The sequence below is a fragment of the Triturus cristatus genome, chromosome 8 (assembly GCF_964204655.1).
Source record: "Triturus cristatus chromosome 8, aTriCri1.1, whole genome shotgun sequence".
NCBI classification, from domain to species: Eukaryota; Metazoa; Chordata; class Amphibia; order Caudata; family Salamandridae; genus Triturus; species Triturus cristatus.
In genome coordinates, this window is record NC_140591.1 from 298,595,493 (window position 1) to 298,618,623 (window position 23,131).

The 23,131-nt window shown below is 49.1% G+C and overlaps 1 protein-coding gene across 1 annotated transcript in view; it reads left to right on the forward strand.

Annotated features, from left to right (window-relative positions):
* Positions 1–23,131, forward strand: part of ZMYM2 (zinc finger MYM-type containing 2) — a 1,132,334-nt gene that overhangs the window by 906,912 nt on the left and 202,291 nt on the right. The window contains exon 18 of the mRNA XM_085621554.1: positions 12,562–12,727. Coding sequence (XP_085477680.1) covers positions 12,562–12,727 — 166 coding nt within the window. The remainder of the gene's footprint in view (positions 1–12,561; positions 12,728–23,131) is intronic.

Genomic DNA, 23,131 nt, shown 5'->3' on the forward strand with positions numbered 1-23,131 from the left:
TTTTACCGGAATCCGTCTGGAAACCATGATTGAAAGCATGGCTGTGAAATAGTGCTTGCATCTCTGCCAGCCAGTCAAGTATTAAACTTTCCAATTGCCTGCCTGAAGGTGTAGGCGAGGACTTAATGATTTATTTGGATGTGAGTTGCACTCTTGATGTTAGCGGATTGATCAGCAATCCATGCAGTTTGGATCTAACAGAAATGAGGCATTGTGGGATGGGTAGTCCTGAGGGCTGTTTTTGACGTATTGTGGAGTTACAGCAAAGCTTCCTGATACACTCGGGGCGAAGTGTCACATGATTAATGGTTGTGCTATTTTTTCATCTTTGTGGATTATTTCCACATTTGTTTAAAATTCTGTGTTATTGATATAGCTGAAATGCATTTCATTGAATGAGCGCGTTATGCAGGAATATTGTGGTGATGTCATGACGCAGTATGCGGACAAGGATGCAGATTAAGGCACGATGCATTATGCATTCAAGCTACTACTATTATTTTAATATTATGACCACCATTCTGTCGTATTGCATTTTCACATGAAAGCTTCTGCGCGCACAGTTGTATTTATTCCGCTTTATACGTTCAGTTACACTTATTCATTTACAAATGTGTGTCTCTTTTTAAATTTTAGAGCAATGTGTTTTCTATGTCTATTCATGTGATACAGTATGAAAGAATTTTAAATAATGCAGAGTATCAGACTGAGGAAGGCTGCTGTGACAGCCAATACGCGTTTTTGTGTTGCCGGGTCGGAGGAGATCTCATGGAATAAAAGTGCCTTTGATACCCAGCACTCCTCGTGTGCGTGCTCTCTTCTTCGTGGAGTAGGGTTGTTTGTGATATATATATATATATATATCCATATATATATATCTCCATATCCAACATCTTGTATAGTAAAGGAGCCGGCACTCGTCGTCATGGGTTTGCTCCCAATTATTATGTCCGTCACATCGGACACAAGAAACAGAACAGGCACAGGAGGGACGCGTTTCCGCAGACACGCTGCCTATCTCAACCTGGAGAGGTTGAGAAAGGCAACTGACATAATAAACGGGAGCAAACCCATGATGACGAGTGCCGGCTCCTTTACAATACAAGGTTTTGGAGATATTTTTTTACATTTCTAGCGCTGGCGGTAGCGCTACCTTGTGTCCACCACCAGCGATCTGGCTGCACGTCAGCAGAACCGCAATTCATTTGGTGTATGTGTATATGTATGTATATATATATATATATATATATATATCACGAAAACGACCTCCTTAGTGCAAAGAAATCCAGGAACACAGCAGGTATTCTGTGGAAGCTTTTATTCACTGGTATTCGGCATTTGCATAATGCATTTCGACTCGCATCTTCCTCAGATGCTGCTCATTACTCGTTATTACCTGCTCCCTCCTTTAAATATCCTCAGGCACTCCCATTGGTGGGAGAACAGCTGACCCTGCTGCCGTAACGGGACCGAGGTTTAATGAACAACTTCACGTCCCATAATGCATAGTTCTGGTAAGTACTGCAGTCGGGTTCAGATAAAAATGCTGTGATTGCTGATTACTGCCTCGCAAAAAGGGGGGCCATGTCGTGACAGGTAAAACGAACTGTATGTGTTGAAGGCTCCCTCAGGTCCCCAACGTCCAGCCTCAGTAATAAGAACACACCGGGCCTGAGGCATGCTCATCTCCCTGTACAATGACAGGCTGCCGGATAGCAGCAGCCACTGGTTTGGTCCGTTCTTAAGGCGGTCCTGGTCGTATCTATCCCTTGATTTGAAAGTCTGAGTTGCCATATATATATATATTCCTCAGCCTCATGGGTCTTATGGCCCCGCTGAGGGTTCAGTAGAGATCTTACTCATCTGGTGTGTTCTAACTGCCTCTTAGATTGAGACAGAGGACCACATCCTAGCTGTGGTAGCTACATGGAAGAAATCACAGATTGATATCGCAGGTAAGTTAAGAGATGTACCGGTAAGGAACAGGCTGTGTTGTTTTAGTCATTGATACTCACTTCGTTCTATGCAGATTCGTGTCCAGGACCTTTTCGCTCTGCCTGTCTGTAGGTGAAGTTCCGAAGGGGGGGGTGCGGTTTCAGTCTGTTTTGCTGATGGACGTCAGGTGTGCTAGAGTTCTGCTTGTTCCGCATGGGACGCGGGAGGTGCCTGCAAACTGCGGCAGCCATCTATGAATAGTCTGGTATATGTCTACTGTCGATGCAGTAGTCCGTTAAAAGCGTTTAAGCAGTGGCCAAGAATGTTTCTAAGCTCACAGAATATCAGTAAATATCCTGTAGTTTTGATACGCTAGCGTGGGTGAGGTTTGCAGAAGGTTCTGTGGTTCTCTACAGAAGTACAGTTGAAAGTTGTCATGAACTTATTTATGTGCGGTGCTGTGAGGTGGAGAGATCACCCACTCCCCCGTTGGATGACCAAAATCACCTAGTTTATACAAAAAATTGGTTTCCTCAGCACACACTAATGTCAACATGTATTACATAAATAACAGATATCAACAATTCTGGTCTTTCTTTGTATTATTATTCTCATATGTTCTTGTTTAGGTCTTTTTTTGCCTCTTCTTAGCCAACACGTGTTTCATCGCCAATGGCAGGTGGCCGCGACTTCCTCAGGGCTATTTCATTGGTATGGTTAGTGTTATCTTTTAACCGGTTGTAATTCCGTCCCGGTTTCCCCAACTAGTTCCTTGTCTTCGTTAGTTTTTCTCTCCCAATCGTGTTAGTATTATCCCTTATTATTTGTTGTCATCCTTTTAACCGCCCTCCGAGTGTTTGCTCGTGCAGCCTTCCGTCGTCCCAGCGAGTACGCTTTGACCTGTAGTTTTTATATCGGCGTCCCTGTCCAAGTAGGCATATGGGGCTTGGGTCTGACGTATTGTCCTGAATTTCCTGTGTGCTCTATGTAAATAACCAACTCGGTGTCTATGCATGTCCCCACAATGATTAGTGGGTCTTGTTCTTATCATTATATGATGTTTATAATAGACACACTCAGACTAGATGTGTGACTCCTATTAGTCAACACCTTGGAGGCTTTTTTTAGAAGGGGGATTGCCCTGGTGGTGGGCAGTGTGTAGTCTGTTTTCTTTAAACAGGTCTGGCAATTATATCCTGCATTTGTGCCACAGGATTTCATCATTGAGCCCATCATTGTGGGTCTTTAGACGGAAAACCCATAATTATTCCATGTTAAGCAATGCGCGTTAGTCCCAACGTTCATTAGCTTCAAGAATGGTCCAAAGTGTATCATAAGGTGTATGGTTGAACATCAGATAATGTACTGGCATATTTGTCGTCCTGTGCCTGCATCACACATTACTTTGATGTTACATTATACTTGTTTTTATGGGTCTAGTTGTCATACCTTCATATTATAGGGTACAAGGACAGGTGATTAGGTAAACACAATTCTTTGTATTACAATGTGTGTGTGTCCTTTTGTGTCCCAGTGTGTGTTGAGTACAGGTTAATCTCTTTACTGTTTTTTGACTCACTAAGCAGAGTGCATTTGTTGACGGTGACCTTGCGACGCCACGCCTGGTTGAGGACTACATGCTTTTCTGGGGATGTCCACATATCACTCATAGACATGCCCTTTGATGCCTCCCATCTATTCAAACACAAGGCGGATTCGGCACTGGAACACTTTAAGCACAGCAGGGCTGCGGGCAGGTCCTTGGGCCTTTCCATGGCCCCTCGTCACCCTCAATCTGCCTTTCGTGGCCATGGAAGGGGTGTACAACTTTGTCCTTACCCGCCCAGCCACCGCGGTGCACAAGCTTTGCAGCCCTGGCGTGGCTATTGACGAGATGCATACTGGCCCATGGGTCAGGTGGTCAGTTGTCCACCTACCCCCTATCAGCTTAAGCCTCCAGAACCTCCTAGTCTGCCCGTTTACCATCATGGGCACCCTGTGGGCAGGAGGATTCACCATCACCTGCACTACTGGCAGTCCATAACATCGGACAGGTGGGTGTTACAGATTTTCCAAAGGGGCTACTCCCTTTCCTTTGAGACTACCCCTCCCTCAATGCCTTCTATTTATGACTGATGGAGGACCCCCAATCTCTTCTCCGCCAGGAAGTGACAGCTCTTTTGGCCAAAAGAGCCATAGAGAGAGTGCCGATGACAGAAGTGGGTAGTAGCGGTTATCCCTGCTACTTTCTGCTGCCCAAAAAGGACGGAGGACTTTGTTCTATCTTTGACCTGCTCTCTCTCAACCGCTTCCTCAAGAAGAAAAGTTCAGTTGACTCACTCTTGCTCCGGTCCTGTCTACCCTGGACCCAGGAGTCTGGATTGTAGCGTTGGACTTGCAGGACTCCTATTTCTATTTTCCCATCCTGCCTGCCCATAGGTGTTCCCTGTGGTTCACTGTGTGCCACAAGCACTTTCAATTCATTGTGCTCCCCTTTGGCCTCACCAGCGCCTCTCGGGTGTTCACCAAGGTGATAGCGGTGGTTGCAGCGCTCATCTGTGAAGATCAGGGGTGCTAGTCTACTCCTATCTCGACAACTGGCTGTGGAAGGCGGACTCACCCCAGGCTGTCGTCTCCCACCTCCAGACTACGACGGACCTCCTGTATTCGCTGGGGTTCACTATCAACCTGCCAAAGTCACACCTGACTCCCTCTCAGAAGCTCCCTTTCATCAAAGCTTTTCTGGCCACGGTGCAGTTTCAGACTTATCCTCCTGAACGGCGAGTCCAGGACATTAAGGCTATATCGATGTTTCAGTCTATATCCTGGATTTCGAGGCTGCTGGGCCTCATGGCCTCCTGCTGGTGACACATGCCCCTTGGCATATGCAGGCTCTGCAGAGGGACTTGAAGTTCCAGTGGGCACAGCATCAGGGGAATCTCTCCAATATGGTTCAGATGTCCGAGGGAACAGCTAAAGATCTGCAGTGGTGGTTAACAAACTATGATTGGGTCAGCACCAGGCCCCTCTCCAACCAGATCTAACAGTAGTGACAGATGTGTCGCTCCTGGGATGGGTTGCCATCTGGGAGAGGTGGAGATCAGAGGATTGTGGTCTCCAGTGGAATCTGGACTCCACATCAACCTGTTAGAGCTCCAAGCGACCAGATTGGCACTGAAACCCTTTCTACCCTCCGTCCAGGTAAGGCTGCTGCAAGTGTTCATGGACACCACCACTGCCATGTGGTGCTGCAACAAACGGAGCTGTATGAGGTCGTGGACCCTTTGTCAAGAGGCCCTGCGTTGCTGCACATGGCTGAAACAGCAGGGCATATACCTGGTGGTTCAACATTTGGTAGGTTTCTCTGAATGCCAGTGCTGATGAACTCAGCTGCAGATGCTTCCTGGATCACAAATGGAATCTCCATCCGGAGGTGGTGCAAGGTTTCTTTCAACAGTGAGGAGAGCCTTGGTTAGAGCTGTTCGCCACTGACCAGAATGCGCGTCAGCAGTTCCGTCCGTTGGAGTTTCCTAGGCGGCTCTCGCTCGGAGATTCTTTTAGTCTTGACTGGAGCTCAGGTCTTCTGTATGCCTTTCTGCCCATACTACTCCTACCAAGAGATCTCAAGAAGATCAGGAACGATCAGGCCCAAGTCATCCTTGTTGCTCTGGATTGGGCACAGAGAGTCTGGTATCCTGAACTGTTGGGCATGGCCATCGGTCCTCCTATCAGCTACCTCTTTAGGAGGATCAGGAGAGGGTTCTCCATCAAACCTGTCAACGCTCTGCCTTCTAGTGTGGAGATTGAGCAGCGACAGTTGACAGCTTTTAACCTTCCTCCCGAAGTCTTTAACATCATCTTGGCAGCCAGACGTCCCTCCACCAAAACGGTTTTTGCCTGCCGTTGGAGAAAATGTGTGGCATGGTGTACAGAAAGACTAATAGATCCAGTTTTTGCCTCCCTTTCTCAGGTTCTCCTTTTCATCCTTTCCTTTACCCAGCAGAGCTCTGCTCTGGGTACTCTGAAGGGCTAACTCTACGCCAGTTTTTCTGCGGATTCCTGAACAGCTATTTATCCTCCAATCCCCTATTGTAAATAGGCTTCTGAAAGGCTTACTACATTTATTTCCCCTTTCTCCCTTAAGTATGCTCCACTAGGACCTGAATCTCATCCTCACTTTCTTTATGTGCGCTCTCTTTGAGCTTCTGCTCAATTGCCCACTTAGGCTCCTTACCATTATCATGAGCTTCCTGGTGGCAATCACATCTGTCTGAAGTGTCTGTGAGCTTCAGTCCTTGGCATCCAAGTCTCCTTATCTTAACATCTACCCAGGCAAACTGGTGCTTCGTACAAGAGCTTCCATCCTTCCGAAAGTGGTCACTCCATTTTAGGTTGGCCAATCCATCACACTGCCTACTTTTTATGCTCTGCCTCAGTCCTTCAAGGAAGAGGAGCAACTTCACTATCTGGACCCAAAAAGAGTGTTGCAGTTCAACCTTGATCGCACACAAGAGTAGCAGGTGGGCGACCAACTACTCATTGGGTATGTTGGGTCGAAGAAAGGGCAGTCCGTACCGAAGAAGACCATCTCATGTTAAATCATGCTCTGTATTAAAATCTGCTACGCTTTGGCTAAGAAGCAGTCCCCTGAGGGTTTGTGTGCTCGTTCCACCAGGGCTAAACCTGCAAACACAGGGTTAGCACGCAAAATCCCAGTCCTGGACATCTGCCAGGGGGCACCATGGTCTTCCCTGCACACATTTACCAAGCACTACTGCCTGGACATTAAGGTCCATAGGGATGGGCACTTTGCCTATTCCGTTCTGCTGGGCTTCCTCATGTGAAATTGGTCTGTAGACCCACCTCTGGGGAGGTATTGCTTGGGTATCTTTCTTAAGACAAAGAAACTGTGGCTTAAAGTCTCTATAAGATGAGAAAGCGTCTTACCTTGACTAGCACCTTATCTGGTAGAGACTCTATCTAGTTGCAGATTTCTTACTGACCCACCCATCCTCCCCGCTCTCTGAACGGATTTCTAGGGACAGAGCTTCCCCCTTTCAGTGCCCTAGTTTTCCATGCCAGTGGTCGTTGCACTTCGAGACTCCGTGCTTCTTGTGTGGAAAGTCCTAAAAAGTGGCTTATGGCAGGGCACCTGGGTAGCGCCTATATAGGCACTGCGAGCGTCTATTTTGTCACAAACAACACTACTTTGAGCCAAACAATGTCACCTACCTGCTCACATGGGTTACTGCCCATGAAAAAATGTCTGGATCCATTCTGACCCCTGGACATAATGATAAGCTAAGGAATCTGCGTCTAGATAGTCTCCACCAGATAAGACATTACCAAAGGTAAGTTACTTGTTCATCCAAGCCCTCTCCCAGGTTGTTTGTGTTGAATCGGCACCTGACAGTGGGTCCACTCTGTGTTTTCCTCAGTTTCCCGGCGCGACCCCACCCATCTGCGCGAATTTTGTGATTCCATAACCCTCATTTTTGGGCTGTTGAACCCCTCTGGAGTGCCTTCAGGCTCCATGTGTTCACAGGGGCTTCCAGCTGGGCCTGTGTCCATGAATCCACCTTCAGCAATAGTCGGGCCGTCAGGATCCGTTGGTGTAGCCAGATTGGCTTCGGCCACAACTTTGTGACCTCCTCCAGACACCGTTCCAGTGGTGCAGTTTCCGACGCTGCGGGCACCGAACAATTGTGATTCCCGACTGATATGGAGACAGACCAACATAGCCTGACACTGGTCTGGTAATGACCAGCCCTACACAGCCTGAATTGGAGACGGAGCCCTGTTTCCCTGAAGGGCCCTCTGAGAAACACGAATGGAGGGGATCTGAGGATCGCTATAGCAACCCCAACCCTCTAGCAGAGTCCAAGGCCAACGACACCTGATATGTGGACTTGGCTGATCCCCAATTGTCCGGACACCTCACCTTGGAGTGTCCTAGTCAGAAACCCTAGTCTCCTTTAGTAAAGCCCTCACTGATGTCCTGCTCGAGGCCTGGGCCAAGCCCTACACAGGCCCTCCTGTACACATGCCCTTCGATGGTATTGGCTATTTTGGCAACAAGGTGGACTTGGAGCTTGAGCATTTGAAAGATAGTAGGGCCACCACTAGGTCATTGGGGCTCATCATGGCCCCACACCAGCCACCTTCCATGGCTACGATATGGTTTGTCAGCTGCATCACTTGGCCCCAAGCCACCATAGCCAGCAGGCATCACAGTCCTTTAGTGGCTGCGGCATCCACAAGCCTCGTGGGAGCCAGAGGGCTCCCCAATCTGTGTTCAACCAGCCTCCCTTCCCCATCCAACCTCAAAGCCTCTATAGTTTGCCCTCCTACCATCATGGACACCCAGTTGGTAGGATTCACCACCACCTGTCCCAGTTGCGGGGAACCACTTCTGACAAATGGATAAATCAGACTGTCCAGCTGGGCTATGCCCTACCATTCAAACAGACCCCGCTACCTTCACCACAGTCCACTGATCGGCAGATGTTGTGACAAGAAGTACAGGCTCTTTTGGAAAAAAGAGCTATTGAGGGTGCCACCATCACAAGTAGTTTGCAGTTGCTATTCCTGCTACTGATAAAAGATGGAGTCCTCTGTCCTGTTTTGGACCTACCCCCTCTTGACTATATTTTGAAAGAGCGAAAATTCAAGATGCTCACTTTGGCATAGGTACCTGTCTGCCCTCGACGACCGGATGGGAGCACTGGACTTGCAGGAGGCCTACTTCCATAACCCTGTCCTGCCTGCCCACATGTGTTACCTTGCCCAGTGGACAAATAGTGTTATCAGTTCACTGTGCTCCCCTTTGGCCTTACCTGCGCCTCTCTAGTGTTTACCAAGGTGATGGCAGTGGTTGAAGCACATCGTCGGAGTTCAGAGGTACCAGACTTCCCCCTACCTCAATGATTGGCTGTTGAAGGCATGATCGCCTCAGGCTACTGCGGACCCCCTTTGCTGGGGTTCACTATCAATGTACCGAAGTCAAACCTGACTCCCTCTCAGGCAGTCCCTTTCATCTGAGCTTTTCTGCAGTTTCAGGGTTACCCTCTGGAACAGTGAGTACAGGATATTCGAGCTATGACTCTGATGTTTCAGTCTCTATCCTGGATTTCAGTGAGATTGAATCTTAAGCTACTGGGTCTCTGAGCTTCCTATATCCTATTGGTAAAACTTGCCCGTTGACATATGCAGGCTCTGCAGTGGGATTTAAAGTCCCAGTGGCAACAGCATCAGGGGAATCTCTCTGACGTAGTCCAGATATCGGAGGGAAATGCAAAGGATCTGAAGTGCTGGCTCACGACTGCGATTGGGTTATCGGCAGACCCTTCTCCTTCCCCATCTGGAGCTCACAGTCTTGACAGATGCGTCACTTCTGTGTTGAAGTGGCCATCTTGGAGAGGTGAAGATCGAAGGACTTAGCTCTCTGGTTGAATCCCAGCTCTTCATTAATCTGTTTGAACTTAGAGCAATTTGTACTGTCATTGAAAGCCTTTTCTTGGCTGAAACATCAGGGCATTTTCCTGGTAGTTCAACATTTGGCAGGCTCTCTGATCACCAGAGCAGACCTATGCAGCCGTTGATGCCTCTTGGATCACGATTGGCGTTCCATCCAGAGGTGGTGCAAGATCTCTTCACAAACTCATCTCTTCATCGGAGCGGTTCTGGATATGGTGCAGTTTCGGGTTTATCCTCCCGAACAGCGAGTCCGGGACATTCGGGCTATGATTCTGATCTTTCGGCCCTGGTCCTGGGTTTCGGTCAGGAAGACCCTGAGGCTGCTGGGCCTCATGGCCTCCTGCATCCTGCTGATCTTTCATGCCAGATGGCATAAGCGGGCTCTGCAGTGGGACCTGAAGTTCCAGTGGACGCAGCATCGGGGAAACCGGTCTGACTACGTCCAGATCTCGGAGGGCACTGCACAGGACTTGCAGTGGTGGCTCACGGACCAGCGTTGGGGTCAGCGGCAGATCTCTCTACTTTCCCCAACCAGAGCACACAGTGGTGACGGACGCGTCCATCCTGGGATGGGGCGGCCACATGGGAGAGGCGGAGATCAGAGGCCTCTGGTCTCCGGCGGAGTCCAGGATCCATATCAACCTTTTGGAGCTGAGGGCGATCTTACTTGCACTGAAAGCATTCCTTCCTTCTGTCAAGGGGAGAGTAGTGCAGGTGTTCACGGACAACACCACTGCCATGTGGTACTGCAACAAGCAGGGCGGGGTGGGGTCATGGACCCTATGTCAGGAGGCTCTACGTCTCTGGACGTGGCTGGAACGTCGAGGCATTTCCTTGGTGGTTCAACACCTGGCAGGTACCCTGAACGCCAGGGCGGACGAACTCGGCCGCAGGTGCATGTTGGATCACGAATGGCGTCTTCACTCAAGAGGTGGCACAAGGTCTCTTTTAGCACTGGGGAGAACCTTGCTTAGATCTATTCGCCACCAAAGAGAACGTGCAATGTCAGCAGTTCTGCGCGTTGGAATTTTCCTAAGCGGCACTCGCTCAGACGCTTTTCGTCGCAAGTGGAGTTGCGGTCTATTGTACGCCTTTCCACCTATGCCACTTCTGCCCAGAGTGCTGAAGAAGATCCGATGTGACCGGGCCCAAGTCATTCTTGGGGCACCAGACTGGGCTCGAAGAGTTTGGTATCCCGAGCTACTCAATATGAGCGTGGATCCCCCGATCCGACTGCCTCTTCGGGAGGATCTCCTGTCGCAGCAACAGGGGACGGTCCTCCACCCGAACCTGTCTAGCCTCCACCTCCTTGCGTGGAGATTGAGCGGCAACAGCTGATTCCATTTGACTTGCCTCCTGAAGTCTGTAATGTGATTCTGGCAGCCAGGCTTCCCTCCACTAAAACGGTATACACCTGTCTGTGGAAAAAGATTGTGACATGGTGCACAGCGAAAGCTGTAGATCCTCTTTCTGCCCCTCTTTCTGAGGTCCTATTGTTCTTTCTCTCTTTGGCCCAGCAGGGCTCTGCTCTGGGCACGATCAAGGGCTACCTTTCTGCTCTTTCAGCCTTTCTTAGGCTGCCTGATCAGCCCTCTCTTTTCAAGTCCCCAGTTATCAATAGATTTCTCAAAGGCATTACTCGCCTTTTCCCTCCTATTCCTTTTGTGATGCCTCAATGGGACTTGAACCTGGTTCTCACATACTTGATGCGTGCTCCCTTTGAACCTCTTCATAACTGTCCTTTGCGGTTATTAACTTTGAAAACTATCTTCCTGGTGGCCATCACCTCCCCTCGTCGAATTAGTGAGCTCCGGGCTCTTTCCTGTAAACCTCCTTTCCTGGCGATTCATCCGGACAAGGTTGTGCTTCAACCGCGTCCCTCCTTTCTACCAAAAGTAGTCTCTGCCTTTCATCTCGGACAAACTGTCACTCTGCCCACTTTCTTTCTGCTTCCACACCCTTCAAGAGAAGAGGAGAGGCTCAACTGTCTGGACCCAAAATGTACACTTTAGTTCTATCTCAACCGCACACAACAGTTCCGGGTGGATGACCAGCTCTTTGTTGGCTACGTGGGTGCCAAGAAAGGCCGGGCTGTGCACAAGCGAACTATCTCCCAATAGGTTGTCTTGTGCATTAAAGCCTATTACTCTCTGGCTAAAAAGGAACCTCTGGTTGGGCTGCGTGCCCATTCTACCAGGGCGACAGCAGCTACTACAGCATTGGGACGTGGTGTCCCCCTTCAAGACATCTGTCAGGCAGCCACTTGGGCCTCGTTGTATACTTTCACTAAGCACTATTGCCTTGACAGTCCGATCCGGAGAGACGGCTTCTTTGGCTGTTCGGTTCTCCGTGACTTTCTGGTGTAATCTCACTTCGCAGACCCACCAACCGGGTTGGTATTCCTTGGGTATGTATTCTAAGGTAAGGAATCGATCACTCATCTGTCTCTTTCAGATGCACAAGTTACTTACTTGTGTAACGATATATCTGTATGAGACACTAGTTAGTGATAGATTCCTTACCACCCGCCCATCCTCCCCGTTCTGCGAACTGTTCTCTGGGGTTCAGGTCATCCCTTTTAGGGCCCTAGTTCCATTGCACCAGTAGTCTGTCTCTGGCATGACTCTGAGCTCCTGGTGCTGAAAAGTTGTGTACAGAACTGACGTCCGCGCGCGTGGGCGCGTCTAAGTAGCTCCGACGTCATCTCGGCGGCTACGACACCAGCAACGTACGTGGAGCCGCACGACGACGCCTATCGACGCGCAGGGGTACTGCTGACGAAAGCTTTCCGGATCCAGTCTGACACCTGGGGATATTCTAAGATAAGGAATCTATCACTAACTAATGTCTCTTACAGATATATCGTTACACAAGTAACTTGTGCTTTATTGCTAAAGGTAAAAAAAATCATACAAAATGTCGTGCTCCAGCATGCAACTTTTTTTCTTTAAATTGTTCAGCAGTGTTAGATAGCTAATTGAATAACTGTTGTTGTGGAGGGAAAGTTGTGAGAAAGCATTTTTCACATTCTGCTTTGTTGTAGGTAGCAATGAGGATTTTAGAGTTTTAAGTCGTGCAATTTTGGGCAGAACCTAGTGACTGTAATTGAGAAGATTTACAATGACTAATAGCATTTTGTTTTCATCACAGGGTCCAAAAAGGAAAGCTGTTTCTGATTTCCGTTCTCCAGATGACAGCCCGGACAATTCTGAATGCAGTTTTCCATTAAAATACGCATATGGGGTGAATGCATGGAGATATTGGGTCAAAACCAGGATGTCGGATGACAAATCAGGATTTAATGAGCTTGCATTTAGTATGTATACTTCTCATCTGAATCTGATCTGCAATATATTATCACAGTCATTAAAAAGTATTTTTTCAACTTGGAGGATTTGATAGATTTCTGTATCTGTTTCTCAAACAGGCATTGTTTTAAAGAAAAATATACTCTGTCTGCTGTACATGTAATAGGGCTTTACCTTTACATCCATACTTGTGTATCCTGTAATGTTCCTTTTGAGTCTAGTAAATCTATCAAATTTGAAGGTCTTGAAGACTGGTAATTAGGAGCCTTGTAAGGTTACCTTGACCAGATAGTTATTCACATCGTAACACGTGTTATGTGGCATATATTTATAAATGTGTAAGAAGGTGAACAGGCCACAAGGATATTGTTTCCTCATAGGTTTTGTAGTAGACAGAAAGCCATGTAGTAATCCTTAATAGAGCAATACTGCTGTAAATAACAGCTGGTACTATTCTCCAGTTAAGTGGAACTCATTGTAGTGATATTGTAAAAATTAAAGGGGGAATCCGCTCTGTCAGTTTCAATCCTTAAGCATCTGTTTAAAGCTAGATTTCACTAGTGCATGCTGAAAGTACTTGTATGTTCGAGGCATGTGGGCTGCTGAATTCATATCTGTGCATAGATCGCCGCCTAGTGTTGGGTCCGGATGTTTGCACGTTGTTGTCCTGGAAGAGTCTTCGAAGTATCCTGAGATAGGTGACTCCTCCCCTGGACCACAGTGCGCATGGGCATCCTCTCCATCCCCAGATTGTTTTTTTCCGCCATTGGGTTCGGATGTGCTTATCTTAGCTCAAGTTAGGAAAATTTCGTTTAAGGCCAAAAGGCCTTTAGCTTTCGTCGGTACTGTTCCCGCTCGGTGTCGACAGCTTTTCTTACTTAGTTTTGAAACTTCTTCCAGTTTTCGGATCCGTTTCATCCAACCATCGACATTACATTGACGATGGAATCGAGGACCCCATTCAAGCGGTGTCCTTTATGCCAAGCCAAATATCCACACATCGACGTCCACCCGGTGTGCAACAAATGCCTCTCGCCGGATCATGACGAATCGACATGTATGGCCTGTGCCCGATTCCGATCCAAGAAGACTCTCCGGAATCGACGGGCAGTGAGATTAGAAGCGCAGCAATCGGCACCGACCCCGGCAAACATCTTCAGCACCGAGGACGAAGATGTTGAAAGCGTGGAAGAAATAAACTCCAGCCCCGCTTCCGAACACGATTCCCAATCGGAAGACGCAGATGAAGAGCTTTTTCACAGGGAAGAAGCCGACGACGAGGTAGGGGACTACGATGGGGCCGAAGGAGATAGCTCTGGTGAAGAGCAGGGCCTACCCGTCGAAACGGAGGCTCTCAAAGTGCGTCATTCTACGGCTCCGGTCGAGGGATCGCCTCCGGGCCTTACCCGAGATCAATCCAAAAGTTCTTCGGCCCCGCCTTCAGGCCCGGCCTCGAACATCCAGCAAGAGCCATTAATACCGAAAAAGACTGGTTTCCCTTCAACGAAACCGAAACCAATCGTCGTACCAGTTCCTCAGAAACTGAAAGTGAAACTGGCAGTGGTCGGATCGAAGCCCTCGAAGACCTCCACTCCTTCGACGCCAGCACAGTCCATCGGCTCCGAACGCACTAAACGGGATTTCGGCGCCGAACGCGCTGCAGCGGATGTCGGTACCGACCCGAAAAAGAGGGCCGTCGGTCCCACAAAAGCTCCTCGGCCCCCGGCACCGAAGCAGTCGGCCCCAACTACCAAAGTTAAGATGGCCGCTACATCGGAGTCCACTTCAAAGGCAGCGACACGGGTCAAGTCATCGACTCAGTCGACCGCTACTACCTCTCCTCGACTCGATGAGCCTGTGGTTCCGAAGCAGTCAACGCCTACCTCTACGGAAACACTCGGCACCAAAGAACCTTCGGCGTTCTCGGTGCGACAAGTTGCAGCGTCATTGCAACGCATCAAAGAACGGGCAGCCCTCCAGTCCACGTCGGGCCCCGACCCGAAAAAGGCTCCAAAGGCACCTCCGGCACCAGCCAACATCACTTTTGGTTTGCCGCCGTCAACGGCACCGAAGATGTTCGAGATCCGAACAAGTGTCCGCCAGACGAGGTCCCCATCTACTGGACACTCTCCTACTGAGCCTTCACCGTCCCAATTCATCGACGCCGAAACCGGCAGATTCATGCTCCGAAAACGGAAGGCCACGCCAGAGCGGGCCTTGGACTCTTACAGAATCCCTCTGAAGCAGAAACTGCCAGCGGTGTCGGAACAGGTTCTATACGAACGCCTGCACACCTCCTATCCGGAGCCCCAGTCCTTTTCTCCGACGCCCTCCGACACGGACGCAATGGAGGATTACATAGGTGATAATACCACCTACCCTAGGGATATAGATCCTGAGGAGCAGCAGGACACAGATCATGCTTGGGATGACCCTGCAGACATGGGTACCGCAACAGATACCCAGGACACGCAGCTTTACGGCGCAAAAACATCTCCCACAGAGGACACTGCTGCCTTCAATGCCCTCATAGAACGTGCTGCAGCCAATCATGGAGTGCAACTCCACTCTCACACAATTGAGGATGACTTCCTGGTGGACACTTTCGCCTCCTCTGAGAGGACTGTCAAGACTTTGCCCATGTTGAAAGGTGTCCTCAAGCCAGCAAAGGACATTTTCAAGGAAACAACCAGAGCACGGGTGCTGAACCCCAGGATTGAAAAATAAATACAAGCCTGCGCCCGGGGACCCTATGTACATTAGAGGTCAGTTACCTCTGGACTCCATGGTGGTTGCTAACGCTCGCAAACGAGCACACTCGCAGACAACAGGTGATGCTACTCCCCCAGACAAGGAGTCCAAAGTGCTGGAGACCTCGGGCAAGAGGATTGCAGCTCAAGCAGCAAACATCTGGCGCATTGCCAATACACAGGCCCTCCTGGCTCGCTACGATCGTTCACACTACGACACGCTAGAGTCACTACTCCAACATCTGCCAGACGAATACAAGGAGGCAGCGGAGCTCCTCATCAGAGAGGGACAACTTCTTACAAACGCATCCATTAAGTGCGCACTAGATGCTGCCGACACAGCTGCGAGGGCGATAAACACCAGCGTCATGTTACGCCGCCACGCTTGGTTACGAATCTCCGGATTCAAACCAGAGATTCAAAACAACATCCTGAATCAGCCAGTCAACCCCGACTACTTATTCGGACCAGAATTTGACACCACCTTAGAAATGATAAAAAAGGACACTGACACTGCAAAGTCAATGGGGGCGCTGCAAACGCAGACATTTCGTAGTGGCTCCTTTCGTCGCCCCGGGAATAGGGGAGCAGCTAGAGGACAGGGGTCACAGCAGCCATACAATAAAGGGGGCTCACAGAACACCTACGATAAGAACAACAGAGGTGGATATCGTGGCTCCAGCACCAAGGGCAGAGGACGCGGTTACGGCAACACCAGGTCCTCACCCAAGAACAAACAGTGACGCCCTCTCCCTTCCCCCCGACCACATAACACCTGTCGGGGGGAGACTCCAGCGGTTCCTGTCCACGTGGAAAGCCATCACCACGGACAGGTGGGTCAGGGATATTATCCAGCACGGTTACTGTCTCGAATTAACCTCCACTCCACCCACAATACCGCCAAAACACCGTCCTATGTCCGCAGAGCACTTAGCATTATTGCAAAACGAAGTGCTAAGTATGCTGCAAAAAGGTGCAATAGAGGTCGTGCCCGTCAACCAGCAGGGGACAGGGGTGTACTCCCTGTACTTCCTAATCCCAAAAAAGGACGGGTCGCTCAGACCTATACTAGACCTCAGCCCCCTCAACCACTACATTCTGTCAGAGCATTTTCATATGCTCACCCTACAGCAGGTTCTCCCGCTGCTCAGACAGGGAGACTTCCTCGCCACACTAGATCTCAAAGATGCGTACTTCCACATACCCATCCACCCATCACACAGGAAATATCTCAGGTTCACTATTCAGGGACAGCACTATCAATTCAAAGTCCTCCCCTTCGGCGTGACAACAGCACCCAGGGTTTTTACCAAGTGCCTAGCTACAGTGGCTGCACATCTACGGCGACGACACATTCACGTCTACCCTTACCTGGACGACTGGCTTGTTCAGGCAAAGTCAGCCCAGCAATGTGCCAGCCACATGTCCCTCACCATTCACCTCCTTCACAGTCTGGGATTCTCACTAAATTACCCAAAATCACATCTACAACCCGCAAACGTACAACAGTACCTGGGCGCCACCATAGACACTCTGGCAGCCATAGCTCAGCCAAATTTGGTGAGGATCAACAGCATGCAACTGCTGATCTCAAAGTTCAAACCACAACACTCCCTTCCTGCGAGAGTGTTCATGCAGTTGATAGGCATGATGGCCTCCTGCATTTTCATAGTCCCGCACGCGAGACTACATATGCGCCCGCTTCAGGAGTGCTTAGCACGTCAATGGAATCAGTCTCACGGGCAATTAAAAGACCTAGTGTTGGTGAGCGGTCGGGCATACAACTCTCTGCATTGGTGGAATCCAAAAAACCTTTGCAAGGGCCGACCGTTCCAGGAGCCTGTTCCACAAATAATACTGATGGCGGACGCGTCTCTCCAAGGATGGGGAGCTTATGTACTCAATTACACAGTGCAGGGACTATGGACAACACAGCAAAGGAAGATGCACATCAACCTTCTGGAACTGATGGCAATCTTCCTCGCAATGAAGGCATTCAAAGTACACTTGTGCAACAAAGTCGTGTTGATCCGGACGGACAACATGACTGCCATGTACTACATACAGAAGCAGGGAGGAACACACTCTCCACAGTTGTCTCATCTGGCTCAGAGCATGTGGAAGTGGGCCATTCAGAGGAACATATTCCTCATGGCGGAACACCTCCCAGGTAAGGACAACCAGATGGCGGATCTGCTCAGCAGACACAGCCACCAGATGCACGAATGGGAGCTGCACCCATCAGCACTCCAACCGTACTTCCAACAGTGGGGTCATCCAGAGATAGACCTATTCGCCACAAACGAAAACGCAAAATGCCAAAGCTTTGCCGCCAGGTTCCCACATCCACAATCGCAGGGCAATGCGATATGGATGAACTGGTCCGGCAGATTTGCGTACGCTTTTCCCCCAGCGCCGTTAATACCGCTGGTGGCACGCAAACTGCGACAGCACTCACTGACGCTCATCCTAGTTGCTCCAACATGGGCGCGCCAGCCATGGTACACCACCTTTCTGGAACTTTCCGTGGGGCCGCATCAACGGCTGCGGATAAAACCTGCACTCCTAACGCAGAGCCATGGCGAAATTCAGCACCCAGATCCGCAACAGCTGAACCTGGCAATCTGGCTCCTGAAGTCCTAGAGTTTGGCTACCTAAACCTGCCACCTGACTGCATGGAGATCATCAAGGAGGCCAGGAGACCCACTACCAGAGCTTGCTATGCAGCTAAATGGAAACGGTTTGTCATTTACTGCACCCACAATGACATCAACCCGCTAGACGCATCCATTCAAAACATTATCTCTTACCTCTTACACCTATACCGATGCAATCTGGCATACACCTCAATACGCATCCATTTAACCGCAATAGCAGCCTATCTCCAGAACAGGCAGCACCTCTCTTTATTCAGAGTGCCTGCCATCAAAACCTTCTTGGAGGGACTCAAACGAGTAATTCCCCCAAGACACCCGCCAGCAGCAGTGTGGAACCTCAACTTGGTCCTCTCCAGACTAATGGGTCCACCCTTTGAACCTCTCCACTCATGTGCGATTCAATTCCTCACCTGGAAAGTAGCTTTCCTAGTCGCAATCACTTCGTTAAGAAGAGTTAGTGAACTCCAGGCACTAACCATTCAAGAGCCATTCATACAGGTTCACGCAAACAGGGTCGTACTACGTACCAACCCCAAATTCCTGCCTAAAGTAATATCGCAGTTCCACATGAATCAAACTATTGAACTGCCCGTTTTCTTTCAGAATCCACAAAATGTCGCTGAAAGAATGCTCCATTCACTAGATGTAAAGAGGGCCCTCATGTACTATATTGACAGAACTAAACACTTTAGGAAGACAAAACAACTTTTCGTTGCCTTTTCTCCACAACACAAAGGCAACGCCATTTCCAAAGCAGGTATAGCCAGATGGATCGTTAAATGTATTCAAATTTGCTATCAAAAAGCTAAACGCACATTAACGATTCCCCCACGAGCCCACTCAACACGTAAGTTAGGGGGCATCCATGGCTTTCCTGGGAAACATTCCTTTACAGGAAATATGTAGAGCAGCCACATGGTCCACTTTACATACATTTACCAAACACTACTGTGTAGATGTACACTCAAAACAGCAGGCAGCTGTAGGACAGGCTGTTCTCAAAACTCTCTTTCAGACTGCTGCAGCTGGCACTGGTAGCCGCCGCTAATAGGAGGTACTGCTATGTATTCTATGCACAGATATGAATTCAGCAGCCCAAATGCCTCGAACTGAATATGCTACTTACCAGTATGCATCTGTTCTTGGCATGTAGGGCTGCTGACATTCATATCGCCCACCCTCCTCCCCGGCGCCTGTAGCAGCTGCAGCTCTCAGAATTACTGTATAGCATGGTCATCACTTCCTGTATCTACTCCATCACTGCCACAATGGCGAAAAACAATCTGGGGATGGAGAGGATGCCCATGCGCACTGTGGTCCAGGGGAGGAGTCACCTATCTCAGGATACTTCGAAGACTCTTCCAGGACAACAACGTGCAAACATCCGGACCCAACCCTAGGCGGCGATCTATGCACAGATATGAATGTCAGCAGCCCTGCATGCCAAGAACAGATGCATACTGGTAAGTAGCATATTCAATACACCAAGGCACAAATTGTGAAAAATAAATACAATTTGGTCTCTGTTGAAAAGCTAATTTTGGAAAAGATTCTCAGATCTCTATATTTGAAGACTGATTAATATGAACTGGGTTTGGATGTGATTTAGAGCACAAAGTTACCTAAATAAATCACTCCCTTGTTTATACAACGCAGAGTTTCATGGAGAATATTAGAGCACTACAGTGACATGCTATTAACCCATGAATCATTGTGAGTACATAAAGCCTTTACGCAACACTGATTGGATAGTTCCTGCCCATAGTTCATTGGCAATTGATCAAACTAAGCTTTGTCCTGTGATTGTTTAGTTGGTTCAGTTATATCTGGCTCCCTTTCCCTGGTACTTTTGGTTATTCATTTCAAGTTTGGCATAGAAAGGGTTTGTTACTTGGCTGCTCAGTAGTAAACTCTTCGACTAAATTATGAAAGAAATTGAAAAGATGACAAAATATAATTGTGTGGATGTTCTCCAGCCAAGATTGAAGAGAAATAAGGGAAACATTGAAGGTTGCCCAATTTTTAGGAGAGCAGAAGAGAGGGCCTACTGATTCAGCATAAGACGAAAGAGTGTCTTGCAGTTCTGCATCCTTTATGTGACGGTGACCGAGATAGTTGGTACAAGCGGGGATGCCTTTCTTGTATAGTTACAGTTGACCTTCAGGGGGTGTGACCCAATGAAAGCTCTTGACCCCTTTCGCAAGTGTGCTAATGCACTATGAACAGTGGAAGAGGGCAGAGTACTCACCGAGACGTGAGCATTTTTCAGAATAAAGAATCTGTCTTGAATGATAGTGGAGGGGAAAGGTGGGGCCTTCTTGTCAAGCAAGTAATGAATTTACATGCTCCTTAGGATGATTTGTGCATGGTTGGGAGAGCAAGCAAACATTACACATGCTCTTAAGGATGACTTGTGCTTTAGAGTGGCTCAACATAAAAGTTAAAAAGGCTTGTGGCAAAATGAGAAACCTTGTACCATAGTCTGAAAAGACATTTCCCTAAAGCTATAATTTTTTTATAGGGACAGCCCCATAATGTGTTTAACAGAGTTGGTATCTGTTCCTGGTAAGGACCTATTTCAAATATATTTCCAAAACCTTGTTCAACCAGGATTCAAGGAAGAGGCACTACTGAGAAACTTAATGTTGTGTGAGGACTACCAATTCGAAAATGACTGAAGAATGTGTATTATTTTTCAGACTCTGTCTGTAACCTTATTGACAATGGAATAGATGCCATGTCTAATTTGCACATTGTCATGTAAGAAATTTTAGGCTTGCTGACAATTGTTCTGATGCTGGGCATTCTGGCATTGGGCTTATACAAGGTTAGACACCTCATTAGTTATCATAGAATACATTTTTTTACTTTGTATTTTTTTTCCTCTGCTTTCTTTTGGATAGTCTCACAATAAGCATAGCATCACTTTTTATCCGCTTTCACTACTGCGTGATTAAATGTAAGTGAGGCAAAATCCCAAATGGCCATTCAAATTTAACATAATGACCAGCGGTAGCAAAAATGCAATCAAAGAAGAGGAGGAACTTGCAAACCTAAATTGACAGATTGTTTTGCATGATCGAACTCCCTCGCCACCATTAACCTGGATTAGCAGTAACAGACTCTTTCCCATTCATATTGGCAGTCATTTTGAAAGAAATAGCTAAGGGGACAAGCTTTCAGTAATCATAAGAACATGCAAATCATTACAGTTAACTCTTATATTTCAAATGTGTGTTTACTTAAAGAGCCCCTGTTACACAGCATTGGCCTGATCTTTGAGAGGTGTCAGTCTCACTGAGTTGAGGATTACATGACACCCATCTTGAAATACTAGTCAGTGGATTTGACAGTGCAACAGTAAGAATACCTGCTGCTGTTATAATATCCAAAATAGAGTAGCAGACGGGGTAGTGAAGGTAAATTATGCAACATTAGGTACATTATTTGGTAAGCAGTGCTATAAGGCAGTCGGGTAGTGTTCTGGGACATAGTGTCCTCCCAGACATGCTTGCTTCAGAGGAAGAAAACCGGGGGTGAGGGAAAATGGAAGGAAAAATACAAACCTTCCAAAATAAGTTACTTGACACAATAAGCTAAAACAAAGTTAATATCAGGGAATGCCTGGTAATCACGAGGGGCTGAGCCTTACCAACGCAATAAAGTAAAATTACCTATCTGAAAGAAACACGTTAGTTAGATTCCTCACCTTAGAATATCCCCAGGCGTCAGGCTGGATCCGGAAAGATTTTTGTAGCAATACCCCTTGCGCTTCGGTAGGCGTCGTCTGCGGCTCCGCGTCCGTCGTCGGCGTCGTGCGCCTGAATGACGTCGTCGGAGTACTTAGACGCCGCCCTCGCGCGCTGAAGTCAGTTATTCTTTTTTCCGCGCCAGTAAGCGCCAATCCGGAATGAGCTTACCCCTAGTCATTTTTTGACTAACTTTTTGACTTCTTTTGGTCTATCGACTCGACTCTGGTGCCGGTAGGATGCCTGGTTTCAAGGCCTGTGACGCTTGTCATCGCCTGATGTCGGTGACGGATCACCATCTCCGGTGCCTTTATTGCCTGGGGGCAGACCATGACGCGGAGACGTGCCTCGATTTCCAGGCCTTGACGTCGAAAGCTAGGCGGGAGCGGTCCCGTAAGCTTCTCGAGCTTCGGCACTCGGCTCCGCGCCCCTCTCGGTCCCGGCCCAGGAGGAGGTCCAAGGACCGATCGCGGAGCCGCAGCCATCGTCATCGCTCGTCAGAGTCTTCGGGTAAGTCGAAGCACTCCAAGAAGTCCAAGAGACGACATCGCTCTTCGGACTCCCCTCGCCGGTCACGCCACTCGGCTGAGGGTCAGGGTGGTCCCACCCCCGCGGCTCCGGCGGTCCCTGGGACTGACGCGACTCCGGCGGAGGTTAGCGCCTTCCTCTCGGCCATGAGGGGCCTGGCTCTGCCGTCGACGCCTGTAGGCGCGCCTTCGGGCCCCGCATGTTCGACTGGGCGACCTCGCGTGCCGGCGGCTCCGGCCCCGGCTCAGTCAACGGCTCCGGCCCCGACGCCACAGGTCCCCGAGGAATCCAGGCCTGGATCTCGGTCGGGGCCGGTCGACCTCACGACGCCTCCTCCGCCGGCGCCGACACTGGTTCCACCTCCGGCACTGTCTCCGGACGACGCCGTTCCCCGGTTTAGCCCCTGTACGGACCCGACGCCGGCACGGCACCGTCCGGCGCCGAACCCGACGCCGATGGATGACCGTTTCATCTACCGTCTGGCTCCGATCGTTCCTCCTGTTTATCAGGAATCGGATGACGGGGGCGACTGGGAGGGGTCTGAGGACCCTATGGCCCTCCAGGGTCAACTTTCACAGGACTGGGCAGACGAACTGGGGGGGTGCCAGCGGGTTGGATACCTCCCCGGACGCAGGTTTCATCTCTCCTCCGACTGTGGCCTCGGAGGAGGGTGCAGCCTTTTCAGTGGTGCTGCGCAAGGCGGCCGAAGCCCTAGGGCTGGAGTTGCC